This window comes from Paralichthys olivaceus, chromosome 6, assembly GCF_024713975.1.
Source record: "Paralichthys olivaceus isolate ysfri-2021 chromosome 6, ASM2471397v2, whole genome shotgun sequence".
Classification (NCBI taxonomy): domain Eukaryota; kingdom Metazoa; phylum Chordata; class Actinopteri; order Pleuronectiformes; family Paralichthyidae; genus Paralichthys; species Paralichthys olivaceus.
Window position 1 is genome coordinate 12,596,048 of NC_091098.1, and position 15,560 is coordinate 12,611,607.

At 39.0% G+C, this 15,560-nt stretch overlaps 1 protein-coding gene across 2 annotated transcripts in view; it reads right to left on the reverse strand.

Annotated features, from left to right (window-relative positions):
* Positions 1–15,560, reverse strand: part of cntn3a.1 (contactin 3a, tandem duplicate 1) — a 77,105-nt gene that overhangs the window by 29,200 nt on the left and 32,345 nt on the right. For both annotated transcript variants that reach the window (XM_069526739.1, XM_020088742.2), the window contains exons 5-9: positions 15,312–15,407; positions 6,206–6,409; positions 5,304–5,406; positions 4,783–4,967; positions 1,952–2,091 (exon numbers count right to left, since the gene is read on the reverse strand). In XM_069526739.1, the coding sequence (XP_069382840.1) occupies positions 1,952–2,091; positions 4,783–4,967; positions 5,304–5,406; positions 6,206–6,409; positions 15,312–15,407 (728 nt within the window). The remainder of the gene's footprint in view (positions 1–1,951; positions 2,092–4,782; positions 4,968–5,303; positions 5,407–6,205; positions 6,410–15,311; positions 15,408–15,560) is intronic.

Sequence of the window (15,560 nt, forward strand, 5' to 3'; positions counted from 1 at the left end):
ATGCTAACTTTAGCAAGATAAACATAGCTTGGCATCACAGAAGAAATAACTGTGACGAGTTGAGTGAAGTGTGCTCCTGCTCACTGAAAAGAAACAACACATAAATTAATTTGTATATTTGTTTACACTTATTGATGATTCACTTAAAAAAGACGTGATGGTGAATAAATTCACAGGTTCTGACATTGTTGTTTGCTTGAGACTTGAAGGTTTGGACCCGGCTATGGATATTACGTCACATGTAAGTAGTTGTTTCCGGGACTGAAAACAATATAAGCCGCTCTGACACCACTTTTACGGCTCAATAATGGAGATGCACTGATAGAGCGATAAGGGTTTCCTGTGGTTAAGGATTTGTGGTAAAGAAAGGAATTTTGTCAATCAATATCATAAAATACTAGCGCTAAGAAAAGTGTTTGCTGATAATGAATTTTCTTTCGTAAATAGCTGCTAATTTTGACAGCAAAACTTGATAATCTTTTTCATTGTGAGTGCACCCACATTCAGCTCTCTAATGTAAGTTCCCAGCTCTCAATCTAAGTTAGACTAAACTATACCCCATCCAAAAGACATGTCCAACAAAACAGCAGCCCAATCTTGGGCTTGTTACCCAATCCAAATAGTGACACTATCAGCAAATGTGATTCACTGGAGTTAGGCAGACAGGGCACTAACTCCAGCAGCACAATAACACAAAATAAGGCAAATTGCCTAAATGTGAAATGTATTTTGGATGATAAGGCTTTTTTGTCACCCTCCCCAGAGAGAAGGGACTTAATGACAAAATTGAGAGTAGCAGATAGGGGAGATTGAGTGCTGAATTGTTGAGTCCCTGGTTGATGACAGGCAGAAAATGGCATCACTTTGGCTTCCTCGCAAAACACATAAAACCCTGTCCCTGAACACACACACACACACACACACACACGCACACACACACACACACACACTCTTGAGGTGCCAAATTTAGTCCCAAGCAAATTCAGCCATTTCAAGTGCCAAGTACGAGCCTATTAGTTGGAACCATTCGAATCCAGCCAGAGTCCTTAACTATATGTCATCCACTCTCTCTCTCCCCGCTGCCTTTTCTGTCACTCCTTTCTGCATTCAAATAATGAAACTGATGGCAATCAATCTATCAGTGTATCTATCTAAATTGTCTGTATTTATAGCACTTTTCTAGTCTCGATGACCAGTCCAAGCGCTTTACAGTAAACTTTATTGCCAGTCACCCATTTACACACACACATTAATACACTAAATTGCCCAAGGACAAAGACTGGGATCGAACCCCCTCTGCCACAGTCACCACTATAGCATGTGCCTCTGAGAAAGATGCAGCAAACAGAGTGGTTACACATACTTATTCCCACTGACTGAATTGCATCTCTTGTACAAGTCTCTTGTAATAACACAGAAATATTGACACAATACCTTTCAAATGAAAACCTGTTGAATTGAGCATTACAACTTTCAGCATTTATGATAGGTCTGTTATCAAAAGGGTGTTGCAGAGTGCAAATCACCACAGATGATCTCATGTGTCCACTATATTTGTTTAGTTTTTGCATGATGGTTTGCCCTGTTGCCTTGTTTTGAATCCCAGTTTGGCCGGGTCCTTTCTCTGTGGAGTCTTCCTCTCACAGTCCATAGACATGCAGATTGGAGTTAAGTTAAGTGAAGACTCTAAATTGACTGTAGGTGTGAATTTGAGTGTGTATGGTTGTTTGTCTCTGTTTGTTGGCCCTGCAATACCCCACCTCACACCCAATGTCAGCTGGATTGGCTGTTCCCCCACGACCCTCAAATGATAAGCACTACTGATGGATGGATGGAGTTTTTTGTTTTATTGCAGTGAGAGTTGGGGGTGAGTTTCCAGCCTACTATAGTGCAGGGAATTGAGAAATCAATATTGTGTTCAAAAAAACCCTATTTAAGAACAATTTCTTACCTCCATCGGGTCCAGAGGCTCTCCGTTCTTCAGCCAGCGGTATGAAGGCTTGGGCTTGGCGCTAGCTTTACATTCCCACACCAGAGTGTCATCTATGGTCTTCTGAACATCCTGAGGCTTCTCGGTCAAGTGAGGTGCAGCTGAGAGGTCACAAACCACATACTGTAAATTTAATGCTACACAAATGCATGCACATTGCCACTGTGCAGCACTTTCACAATAAATCAATGAGCCAACCAAGCAGGCAATTACTTCATTAAAGAAGCATCCAAGGGCACATTAATAAATCCACTTCCATTTAACCCACTTTGACCTCTACTTAACAGTCTGCATGAGGTTCAAATGAGGACAGATCGAAAGTGAACGTTTGACACTGTTCGCTGTGAGGTTAAAGGGTAAAGGATAAGCATTATATTTTCTATAATCAGCATGAATCAGCTGCAGTATATTCATGCAGATCTTTTTAATTAACTAACCGTACTATATATCTTTTGTGATTCTGACAATGAATTCTTTTTTACCAAAGTAGTTAATCAGGAATCTAAAGAAGCTGCCTCAGTATTTATGATCACGCTCCTGCTGTCATATAAATGACTAGCACCTTATCTCTGGCGACAGTGTAAGAAGATTTATGGCTCTTGTGAAGCACCCACATAAATAAAGGATGCCCTGCCAGGGTCATGGGGAACAAGGTATTTAAGTCAGTCTGCTCTGCTTGCCAAGCTGTGGTACTTTGATAATGTAATCATTTTTATAATAATATATAATAACAATTAATATCTCTTAATTGAAATAGCATCACCCTCCAAGATCATGAGAGTACAGTTAAGGATAGATCAGTATCTGTGGTAGAACCAGTGTCATGGGACTATTAGCAGAGCAAATACTCATCCACACACAGAGACTTAAGGGTTTTCTATCCAAAACACTGTCTCTACTATCACTAGGCCGTAATGTGGTTACGAGTGTTATGTGTGAATCTATTTAAATCAGTCATTACGTGCTCAGAGAACCCCAGAAGGTTTGTTTTATGGAGGGACACTGACTATCATATCCTTTTAAACCTGTGTGCCAGGTTGACAGGCAAAAACATGAAACAATGGCATGAAAAGGCCTGGTAATGTAAAGATGACAATAAAGTGATGCAAAAAGAATGATGGCATTTCTTTCTATTTCTTATCTTTGGTAACAGTGGTGCATGCATGGCCTGGATTCCAGTTTACTTGATGGAAATAAATGATGATTTAGTAAATTTATTAGAGGAGAGGATGAGTATCAAAAGTGAGTAGCACCTGTATGAAAACTGAGACAATAATTTTGTTGAAAAAAAAGTCCTCTTTACATACTTTTCTCCTAAAAAATATTCAAAATGCATCTACCCATAGTTTTTAGGATAGTACGCAACTATTAAATAAGGATCCAAGTTGAATTTTAGTAAGATAAAGGTCAGCGAGATAGCATTAGCTAACAACATCAAACAACGTAAATAATATTAATTCACCCCCCCATGCCTCAGAGCCCCCACCCCAGTTTAAGGTCTGCCGCTGTGCAGAAACAAATAGCACATGAAATCCTGTTAACAATATTACAAATGAGATAACATAATGGAAACGAAGACATGATGCAAGCATTTTCTATGCAAAGTCGATCTGATCGTGTGCCAGCCCATTCAAATGCAGTCAGCTGCTAAACTATGATCTGATTTCATAATCCCCTGGAACTACAGAAGGACAATTAGGTGGGGAATGGAAAGAGAAGTCACCCCTTATTGTTCCTGTTTTCGGATCAGTAGGGTGTCGCAAACGCCACATCCCAATATTGATTCTCCTATTCTTCTATATAGTTGATGGATGTCTCACAAATGGCTGTCTATGAGAGTTTAAAATGAGATTACAGATTTTTATCACCTGGCTGGCGGCCGGCCAGTCTGTGAGCCTTTGTGATAAGACGAGACTTAAATCTTACAAGGGAAAACATGACTTCCACACCACTACAGTGGAGAGAGGGTATTAGGAGCCATGCAACATGGCAAAAAGACAGCGATAGTTCCAAGTTTAAACATCGTGACCTTATTTACAAAATTTCCATGACATGATCATATACCAGCTTTGAGACCCTTAGCTAATCAAGATTTTGAATACTCCTCTTTAAAGTTAAGCATGCTTAATCCCAAGCCTATCTACAGGTACTATGAGTATTTCATCTTTACCCACAGGTGCTGAAAAAACCCTGCATTATCATATCAAAGGCATCCTCCTTCACAGGAAAGAAAAATCTGGATTTGATGATTTCAGTCAAGCACATCCCTACAGGGCCTTGTGGGCAGACACCATTGATGCATAAACTGCAAAATAATGGAGAGAGAAACCGTAAAAAATCCTTCATCAAGGGCCATTAAAAGCTTTCTCAGAATATGGGCCATAAGTCCAGGGTTGGTGACGGAAAAATCACCTCTTCCTGAAAGGTGATATAAATCATTGTGCGACTCAGACCCTGTTGGCCGCTGGCACAAAACAAGAGCTTGTCAGAAATGAACTACTGTTAATAGCTTAATTTACTACCACATACCCCACATTCCACTGTATGATGCTGTTATATATGAGTTCTAATAAAAGCTACAGATTGCATGACAACAAATAAAACTTTTTGTTAGTCTCACATCAAAGCTAACCTTTAATTCCGCAAGATTTTTGATCAGACAAGGTCAAAGTGAACCTTTGAGGCTATGAATCAATAGGTAGAAGATTTGAAAGAGGTCTATAAATGTACAAGTTGTAAGAAAGTTGACTTGTTTGAGAGACAAAAAGTGTGAAAACCGTCGAACTACTCACCGTAGAAAGACAGTTTCCCTTTAACCAGGTTTCTTCCTCTGCTGTTCTCAGCTACACATTCGTATATCCCAGCATCCTCCTGCTGGAAGTAAGGGATCTCTAATACGCCGCTGGCTTTATTAATGTCCACCTTCCTGCCAAAAGAGGCTCCATCCACTCTTCTCCAGCTGATGGTTGGCACTGGGCTAAAGATACGAAGATATAATACACACAGCAAGGCCATAAAATTAAAAATACTCTTGATGATCGTTTTATCTACATATTTAGCTTAATTGAAAACACATGCAGGAAATTATACAAGTGGATATTGGGGAACACTGATAAAGCATGTCAATGTTAAATTACTGTGAGACTGGTGATGGTTTCTTCTTGTGTGTACAGAAGCAGAAGGAATCATTAAAATGTGAAATCTGCCATTCTCAAAACCACTTCACACGCATTACCATGCAGCTGAGATTGGTGCAGTAAACAAATGATAGCATAGTTATGACTGTGGCATAATAACACTCAGTGGGACATACTTTCCAAGTGCAAAGCATTCCAGTTTGACAGTTGAGCTCTTCGCAACAGGGACAACTTCAGGGAACTGAACTTCGATCTTTGGCTCATATTCACCCATCACACCTGGAGTTACAAAAAGAAACAGAGTTGATGCCACAGAGTGGAGTTGAAGGGATATTTTTCTTTTCAGTTTAAAGCCTGAAAAGGTCAAAGAGAAAAATAATCAAAAGAGAGTTGAGGTGATCTCTTTGAAAGCCTTGTTTTTCTTTTTTTTTGTGACCAGGGGTTCTGGGGGAGAGATGTCAATAAGTGACATTGCTCACCACCGTTGGGCTTGTAATCAAAAATACAACCGATACATTTCACTATAGAGGTGGTCTACTTGGTATCAACCATCTACCAAGAATAATTACGAACCCACCTTGTTTCAACATGAAAAGAGAAAATAAGATGAAATGATGCAGCTACTTGTTGCCTCATGGGATTGAAACAAATCCTCTTTTTCCAAACCAGTCAGCCGGATAAAAGTCAACTTCAAAGAAAAAACTTTTGATGATTTGGTCAGCCAGACTGTTTAACCAAGAGACTCACTGCTCTGTTGGGCATACTGAGCAGCAAAGGCAGTCTACTTATAGCGGCAGTGTGTACAATCTCGAGATTACATTTTTTGCAACCAGAACAACACAACAACACCAGACAGTGAACAGCATTTTTTATGACAATTCACTGAAATAACTGAAAATTCTATTTGCTTTTAACATTTAACTAATCGATCACCTTTACCAACTTGTTGGCTACAGCTAAGTAAAGTCATTAAACTTGCAGTTTAAAAGTAGTCTCAAATTTTAATTGTGACAATAATAAATCACCATTCTGTTACAGCTCTGTACTATTTAGTTCAGTAAGTGTTGCACTTTCATACCATCCACCCGCAGCACTAGGGGGGTTGGCGGTCCTTGCACGCTGCTCTTGGTGACTGTGTTTGTGACTACACATGTGTAGTTGCCCACATCAGATGGCTCCACTTTGGCGATGTAGAGGTTGCCGGTCTTCTGGGACACAAATCGTCGCGTGTCCTGGATGATAAACGATGGGTACTCGTTGAAAATCCATGTGAAGGTAAGCTCTGCGAACAAAGTCAGGGATAATGGATGTGAGACTTGTAGGGTGAAAGTCAAAAACACATACTGCATTTATACATCATCTATACTCATGTGCAGGTAAAGTTAGCCTCATTAGCAACTTCATTATGTTGTGCGATCTTGCAGAACTGAGCGTATGAATAACTGCCTTTTCAAGGAAGTGGATATTTAGAGTTCACATTATAAAGTTCTACCAGGAATGTGTGAGAGCATCTCTCTGATTGACCATCACAGTATCTTGTTGGATAAGGCAAAAGGTAAGTCTGTAATTGTATCATCAAATTACTCTCTGTCTTATTACATCTCATTTTATCTACCTTCTTTGTTCATAACTCTTCTCAGGATTTATGACTTGAATATAGAGACAGTGGTTGAACATAAAAAACACAACAACAAGCATTTCCCTGCGTGGCTGTCCTGTGGCAGCAAAGGGCCTTAAATCAACACTGAAGCTGCAGCTCCTGCATAAAAACACTGTATAATGCCTAATAAAACCATTGTATTGCAGATCATGTTATTCAGCATGGTACCGTCTAGTCTACTATTAATCATTCACTATAACAAGATTCTGTGAAAGACTCCCTGTACTATCAAACAAATGGAGTGCAGTCAGAGAAGCTTTGCACTAACAATCAGCAACATTATAAAAACGAATGATGGCGTTATGACATATTGACAAGAGGATAGATTGCTCTGGACCATATTGCATCCCTGTCCCAAAAGCAATCTTGGCCGTTGGTAAAAACTTGTCTAAGCGATGACTCTGCACTACGGTACAGGGAATAATTGAGACGTGAGTTGGACACTCACCCACTGACTCAGGATTCTTCACTTCTGCTCTTTAGGGGACAAGAGGATGTGTGGGCTTTGACATATTACTGCAAACCTTGCAAATCATGACATGATAGAGAATCCTGAGAATGAGTGATGTGCATGTGAATATCTGCCTTTTTACCAAGTACGAGAGAGTGGGATTTTTTTGTTGTCGTGTGGGTTGGATCTGTGAAGGACAAACTGACCTTGTGATCATCCCACGAACAAAACATGAGATTGAAACCTTCATCACACAGTCCAGTCCCACCTGTCTCTCTGCTTTGTGCCAATTATGCCAGGCAGTTTACTTTGAGTCTCATATACATGCTAACAAATTGTAGTTATTGATAGATTTGCTGTTGCATGAAAGAAATTAGAAGATTACAAAGTCAATACTCCTCTTATGTCAGCACAGTAAATACACACATGAGAGAGACAGGGAGGTACAGATGGGAGACTGTAAGTACAAAGATTTGAAACAGGGAAGCACACTTGCATGAGCTCTGCTATCTGCCTAATAACAGCTCTAAAGCTCACTAAGTATTTAGTTAAACACGTTAGATACATGTTAAATACATGTGATTACATTTAATCCATACAAAAAGCGCATGGGAAAAAAATATGTTTACATTTGGTCAGAGAGAGTATTTTCCTCTGTTTCCAGTCTTCATGTATTTCAGCACCACAAATGGTTTCAAATCTTCTCAAAATGTTGAACCAACCTCATGATAACTTCCACAGACTTGTTTGAGACACATTATAAGAAAGAGTCAGTTTCAGTTTCAACATGCATCTCTTGCTATGAACTTTGTCCTAACCTCTGTGACTTGTAACAAACAATAACTTCCTGGTTTGATCCATCTGACCCACACAGGGAACAGCTGTAATATCGTCTTCTCCCCTAAATAATACATCCTAGTTCTCATCCTGACAAACATATCTATATTTAACATCTGTTTTGAAACAATACCTTCCAAAGGTGCAGGGCACAACAGTCTGGAGCAAGAACAAATGAGAGGTCACTGATTGGTTAGTTAAAGATTTATGGTTAGAAACAGGAAGCAGGAAATCGGAAGTGGAGAGCACCATTGCTCGTACTTGATGGTTTGACTTGAGAGGCTCCTGCAGATGCGTGGTAATGGAATAATGCAATCATGAGTGACAGTGAGTGGCATATTTTCATTGTGGTTCCATTTAGCCTGTGTATAATGAACAGGCAGCATCAATTCCCTCTTAATGATCTGAAAAGAAGAAAGGGAAATGGAACATGACAGGCCAAGGACAGACTGAATCCTGAGTGGGGTTTTGCACAAGTGTGTATTGAATCAAAGAAAGGTATCTGCACAACTCGTGTTCAAGTTTGAACTCGTAAAGTTTCCAACACAGAGTGAGCCATTTAACCAGGGCTACCTATCTGTATTCACAACACAGGTTCACTCTATGAAATGGCTTAGGTCACGCACATGGGAGAAATCCCTTCAAGCTATTTGGTAGTTACTGGCCAGTGAGCAGCCTCTGTTTTGGGGTAGATGCACCAGATAGAGAGAACAAGTGATTTCAGCCTTGAGTAAATCTAAAAGGCCCGTTTCCATTAGCGAAAGGAGGTCAGGGTGTATTACGTCTCGGATGAGCCACAGTCATTCTGACCCTCTCAAAGCAAAAGACGACACATACTGACGTCTAATGCAAATATGGGACAGCACAGTCAGTGAACACTGCTGGAACTCCTCTTGGATAATTGGCAATATTTTGGTCATACTCTAAGTGCAACTCCAAACTGCCGTACAGTTTTAGAGCATCCCGGCCGTACCAAACTACTTCCTGCAGCTGTCTTGAGGGTTCTGAGGCATCGTTAAAATGAAATAATGGCTTCCTGAATCATGCATGGGATATTGAAATCCTTTAAAGGGGAGATGAGGCAGATCCGCGTCTAAGGCTGCACTGTGCTGAGCATGAATTGTGTCCTGTCACCCTTTATAGGAGCATGTTTCTTAATTCGCCAACACTACGAGAGTCTATTTAAATGCCAGTCAGGATTTTATTCGTTTCAAATGTGCTAAAATACAGTCATGTGGCTGTAAATATAAAACAGCATAACATTATTTGTCTTAGCGCATTCATGCATTTGTCACATCCATATATTTTCCATGGATGTATTTCACATTTACGAAGATCTTTATAAATATTTTGCATTATTCATATTTATTGTAAACATATCTGGCAATATTTCTCCGCTACACCTAATTCAATTTTAAACCGAAGTACATTTGACTATAAAGCCACAGCTAGATTCAAAATCAAATGCTTTCTTTTAAATAAAGATTTATATTAGTAGTAACTCAAAAATCATCTGACATTGTTTTCTCATTTTTCTTTCTTTCTGAAGTGACCAGGCAGAGTGTATCCATTCCATTTGTATCAAAACACAGGGCGAGACAAGACAAGAAAATGTCCCTGTGCTTATATAAATGTGAGCATATAACCAAAGCTAGATGGATGCATTATTTCCATAGCAGATACGGTCAGACCAGACTTTTTTCAGGAAAACTGTTAGAAAATTGGATATAATTCATCATAATGTACGTCTCAACATCCACAACATCTCCATCAATAGGCATTATCTACGGTGACAGCTGCCGAAAATATTGCCAGAAAATGGATCACCATGAACTCTGGGCTGCGTCTCCAGAGAAACAGCCATGATCCATCACAACAAGAGGGCACTGAAGGGGCTGGTGGTGTAACTAAAAGCACTGGACCGCCGGACAAAAGCAGGCTCCGGCAGTGTATTTGATGTGAGGAAGCAGGGAAGCAAACTGACCCAGTTTGAATGGATTTGAACAGGATTAGCAATTACTCACCATTCGCCCATATACAATCATTGTTGACAGCCAGAGAGCTTTGATAGTCTTTTTTGAATTTGAATGTCCTTGTATTTCACGTTCTAGCAGATTTCTTGCATTACATTTGACTGTTTGTGTTATTCATCAGACCCGAACATTACAGAACAAAATATGTCTCTGTTTCCTTGAAAAAAAAATCTGTTTTATAGCTTTCTTCATTTCAACACAAAAATGAAGGGGCAATAAACAAGGCAAAATGACTCCTTTTTATCCAAAGCATCTGAAAGTCGATCTCTGCTGGAGAAAAGACAGATGCTTTTTGACATGTTTATAAAACTGCCACGTTTTATGACTGATCAGTTTTGCTATGTGACATGTAATATAGTATTAACAACTTAATCATGCTCACAATATACATATCATATCATCTACATTTTTATTTCTTATTATGGAACATTGTTTTGTTTGCTTGTTTGTTTATGAATAGCAATACATATTGTCACAATAACACAAACAGATTGAGTTAGTAAGATCAATTGATTCTGATAATACATCTACTGTAAAAGGAGACAATAACCAAACACTTAATGTTCTATTTAAGCTCTCAAAGATATTTTCTGTTATTTTAGGCAGCTCTCATCACATTAATGTACGTCAAAATACTTTCTTTCCAGTAAGTTTAGTCCATCCCCCGATCACTTACAAACTCTGGCTCTTAACTATGTAAACGCCGCAAGATGATGGCTTTAGTACCCAGAATATTTTGGCTTCATTTCTGGATAGTGGGAGAAAGTTAAGACGTGTCGTCCATGTTTATATACAGTCTATGGTTTGGACTGAGACAAATCTAAGATCTACAATATATCTGGTTATTGTGTAATAGAGAGAACATTGTCCATAGCTGTGTGCATGTGATGTTGTCATGATTTTCATAATTATCAGGCAAGGATACTGGATACAAAGGGGAAACCCTACTGCTGTAGGACAAGTACTCCGAACTTACACTCTGTAAATGTAACTTTTTTAAATGTAAATTAGTTTCTTGAGCTTCCCTGTAACTGCTGTACTTTCCTTGATCTCCTAGTCAGGCTAACTTACAATATGCCTGAACAAATGAACCAACATTAACATACTTTACTTTCTAACACCGAAAACTCGGAGAAGAATTATATTTACTTGAGTAATGAGACAAGCAGGAAACACAATTGCTACCAATTGTGAATAAACATAAATCTGCACAAATAATATAAAATATAAAGTCATATCATATTATGCTCATCTAACGAGAGGAAGCTTTTACTCCAGTGTGAGTTTATGTGGCTCAGTGGCACAAAAGTATTATGTTTGTGCTTCATCTTAGAAAATGAAAAAATATGCTGCTACAGATTATGTGTAAGTGTGGATGTTGTTATCATTTCTCTTTAAGAGCAGGTAAAGGCTTTGTATGAGATTGAATGTGACGGATATGGGCCAGGTGCAATGCAACAGTGCAGGATACTGACAACAAACCCTCCAGTCCTGTAGTCCCAACTGATCAGTGTCTCATTGGAGAGAGGCCCGGACAGAGTTCCGAGCCTAAATGAACAGAGCTAAGTTTTGGTGACAAATGATAGACAAGATGCAAGAATATGAATTATTAAAATAAATCTATTTACATTTCCCTAAAGACAAGAACATGAAGACCCAGATATCATATTTCCAAAGATAATTTTTACCAATGATGATGATTAACATTTGAGAAGTGAGATTTTGTCAAATATGCAAGATCGCAGTTACAACAAAGCAGCTAAGGTTCTTAAACAAGGTCCAACATCAGAGGCTGGTAGATGTTGTGAAAATGAGTTTATAAAGAAACAGGTTACATTTTTATCTTCATCTGTATGAAAGTGTGTTCTCAAATGTCCTCATTGCAAGAGAGTAGACCAAGAACGAGGGCAAAGAGTGTCGAAGCCCTGCTGGTTTAACCATCTGTTATAGTTAAACACAATTCATCAGTGAAATGTGAAATTAATAAATAAAAAAACTGCAAATGAGAGAAAGGTACACAATGTGTGGGAGAATGAAACAACTGCGATGATTCACTTGATTCGGAGGTGAGGTTTTTAAATGACACGAACACAGCAGAGTTTCTCACAGGGATCTCCCACGTGATGTTAATTTTAAATAAAACAGGATTCATCATCAGATTTGTTTTTGTGCTTTAAAATGCAGGTGAACTGTTCAAATTACGAGACTCAGGACCTGTGAACAAGGTCATTCGACACGTCCAGTCCTTTCCAGAGATAAGGAGCAGCCTCCTGAATCATTTGTGAGATTTGAAAATGTGAGAATAAGTAGGTTCCTAAAGTCAGAACCTTTCTTGGCCTTACTTAACTATATTAAACAACATCTCTCGAATATAACAAGAAAATACTTTCGGACCTTAACACCCAGTAATGTCTTGTTTTTGTCTGCAATGGGAATGGATACCATCAGCATTCTCTCCTGGGTCAAATTACTCTGTAGTAGACATGGGTTTTATTCCGCTACAGCTCTGATCAGTTATGATGGAAACGTGAGACAGTGGTGAAAGAGCTAATTTGGCAAGACAGCGAGGTGAGAGAGTACCTCCGTTTTCTGCAAATTCGTGATGTTGAATATGATGCACCGGGGGAAGAAAACAGAAAGGCATGCTTATCTACTGAAAATGGGAAAGGAGTTGATCACCTTATTAGTCATCAGGAAATATTTGGACATTTGGCAAGTAAGACTTTAAGGATTCTAACTTAATTGGCAACCTATACCTGTTATCTTGATGAGATTAAAACATCAGTTTGCCAAAAATACATGGATGACTCTTATTCAGTTGGCAAATGAAATTACAAATGAATCACTTTCTCTCAATAGAAACAGTTACCACCTGTAGATTTTGAAATTCATGCTTTGTACACCTGTACCTTCACTGTGTATAAATAGCTCAGTAACTGACAGACTGAATAATGCTATACAATAATATACCGCATTCAATATTGCTACAATATATACTGCATAGCCATAAAATATTGGGTATGACCTACACTGACTTCTGAATTCATTAAACATCTAAACAATACAGATTATTTTCTTGACTCAAAGGTGATTTAAAGGTGACTCATTAAACAGCATCAATACATTTCCAAGGAAATAAATAATGGTTGTTTACTAAACGTCTCCTCCTCCTCTTTTCTGTCAGCCTTACAAATATTTATGTGCCCTGTGCAATTCACCAGCAAGAATGCAGCCCATGTAATCTATCCAAGGAGAAGACATTCAATGTCAAGTCATTTCTGTGCTCATCACTGAAAAGATGGCTCACCCAAATGGTTGTCCAGGGAACCCTACACGTCAATGCTCTTACATAAAGAGGAAGCAATCTTCCTCTCCAAATCGTAAACATTAGCCTGGTGAATACGCGACCACCTTCACAACAAACAATTCATCAGGCTTCTGGAAAGAAACTAGACAGAATTTTTGCATCTGGTGCATCATCCTGACTAAACTGGTGCTGTTTCCCTGTGAATAATGAATAAACCATTGGATTTGAAAAGATGTGCCCTGAGTTTTCACAATATTTTTTGGACACTGTCGTGACACAGTTACTGCAGCCTGACAATGCTGCGGTTCGTTTTTGAGCTGGTGCGAATATGTGTTGGCATTTGGACACCTTACACTGGTGGATTTGTCGACAATATAAAGAAAGCCAGTACGCAATGAGGCTGCCAAATGTAAGCATATGGCTCATTGTTCCAGCTTTTCTTGTCAACACAGGGCGAGATGTCTCGTTATAACATATACAGAACAAAGCGCTACAAATATAAGCCCGCTGTTACGGTTGCAAACAAACACCTCATAGTCTTCTCTCTGCGGCAGCTGAACAGCGTGGTTTCACACAAGAGTGAAACACAAATTAGTTGACTAAAGTTTACCCAAAATGACACCAATTTGTTTGTGCTCAGTTTGTACATTCAGCAAAACATCCAGCAGCCAAAGCAAGTTTTTCAGTTTCTTACTGAATCTCAGTGACACACGGTATACCTATTTAGCAAGAAGTGCAAGTCTTTTGTTTTAGCACAAATATAAAAGTAGATTGCTTTCAATCTGACAGGAATCAATATAACAACATTGATATGAAAATCTGTGCTGTCACTTTTTGTTACATGTATCCATAAATTACACATTAAGCACAAAACTACTGTATTTTTTTGGTACAATTGCCTGTAAGATAAAAGATAAAACTCATTAGGATTCAGTTTGCTTGCGATCTCAGATATGGGCAACATACTTGAGTAAAATCAAAAACATTAAATAAAATAAAATCTTGATAGATCATAATAAACTACAATTACTGCACTGCGGTCGTATGCTTCTGGCAACCGTTGCAATTTTTCTAGTTTCTAGCTTTTTTTCCCAAATCATTTGAGGTCACAATAATCTTTGACCTTTGACCACTGAAAGCTAATACTTTAATCATTGAGTCCAGGTAAAAACTGGTCAAAATGTGAAGAAATTCATGAATGGCAGATTTGAGACATAATACCAAAACTAGAACATCTGCATTTCCTGAAGAGAATGGGCTGCATCTGCTGCTGTTATCTTTTTGTGTAAGTACTGTTAATTACATTACAGTAAAAACACTGTCACTATACTCTTTAAGACTGACGCTTAAAAATCGTGACAGTACACTGGTGAATTATATTCAGCCTCGCTGGCAGGTTGAGTAAAAAGCCAATCTTCAGACCCCTTCGTTAAAGTTAATAGCACTGGATGCTAACTCCCATTGATAATGTCATAGAAGCAAAGGGCTGATCTGAAGCAAACAAAGCAGCTTCAGAGAGAGGCTCCATTACTCAGCCTGGCAGGGACCCAGCCACAGACAGCCTCTCCACTCTGCATGCCAAAGTTTTTCTTCGCCCCCACAGAAAATTAGGCTCACGGGCCAGAGTGTCCCAAAGTAAAAATGACTCACTCAACTAACTGATCCCAACAACACAAACAAACAGCCAGGAGATCTGAGGGGAAGCGCACAACTTCCACTTTATCCAGATCAACACACGAGATGAGGAATCAGACAATTCATACTGCACTGTATGTCTGCATTCGTGTGTAAAACCACAGCTCCTCACTAATACTGAGTGCTTACTGATCTGCAGCTAAAGCTGGTAGAAATTAAAATGTATATATCTTCACATGAGAATGAACAAAAAAAACTTACCTCCAGAGTACGGTGGAGGGCCACACAGTAAAACCACTCCTTGACCTTCACGAACCCTCACTGGACTCCTTCTCTGCGTCTTGAAGTTCTCCAAGTCTGTTTACCACAACACAAAAGCAATAAAAGGAAATAATCATAAATACACAGGGAGGAAAAAAGACACGGTGAGCTGTGTACAGAGGTCAAAACGCACTACAAGTCAAATCTGTGGTTACTCAATAAGTTCTTACTGACCAGAGTTTAACTGTG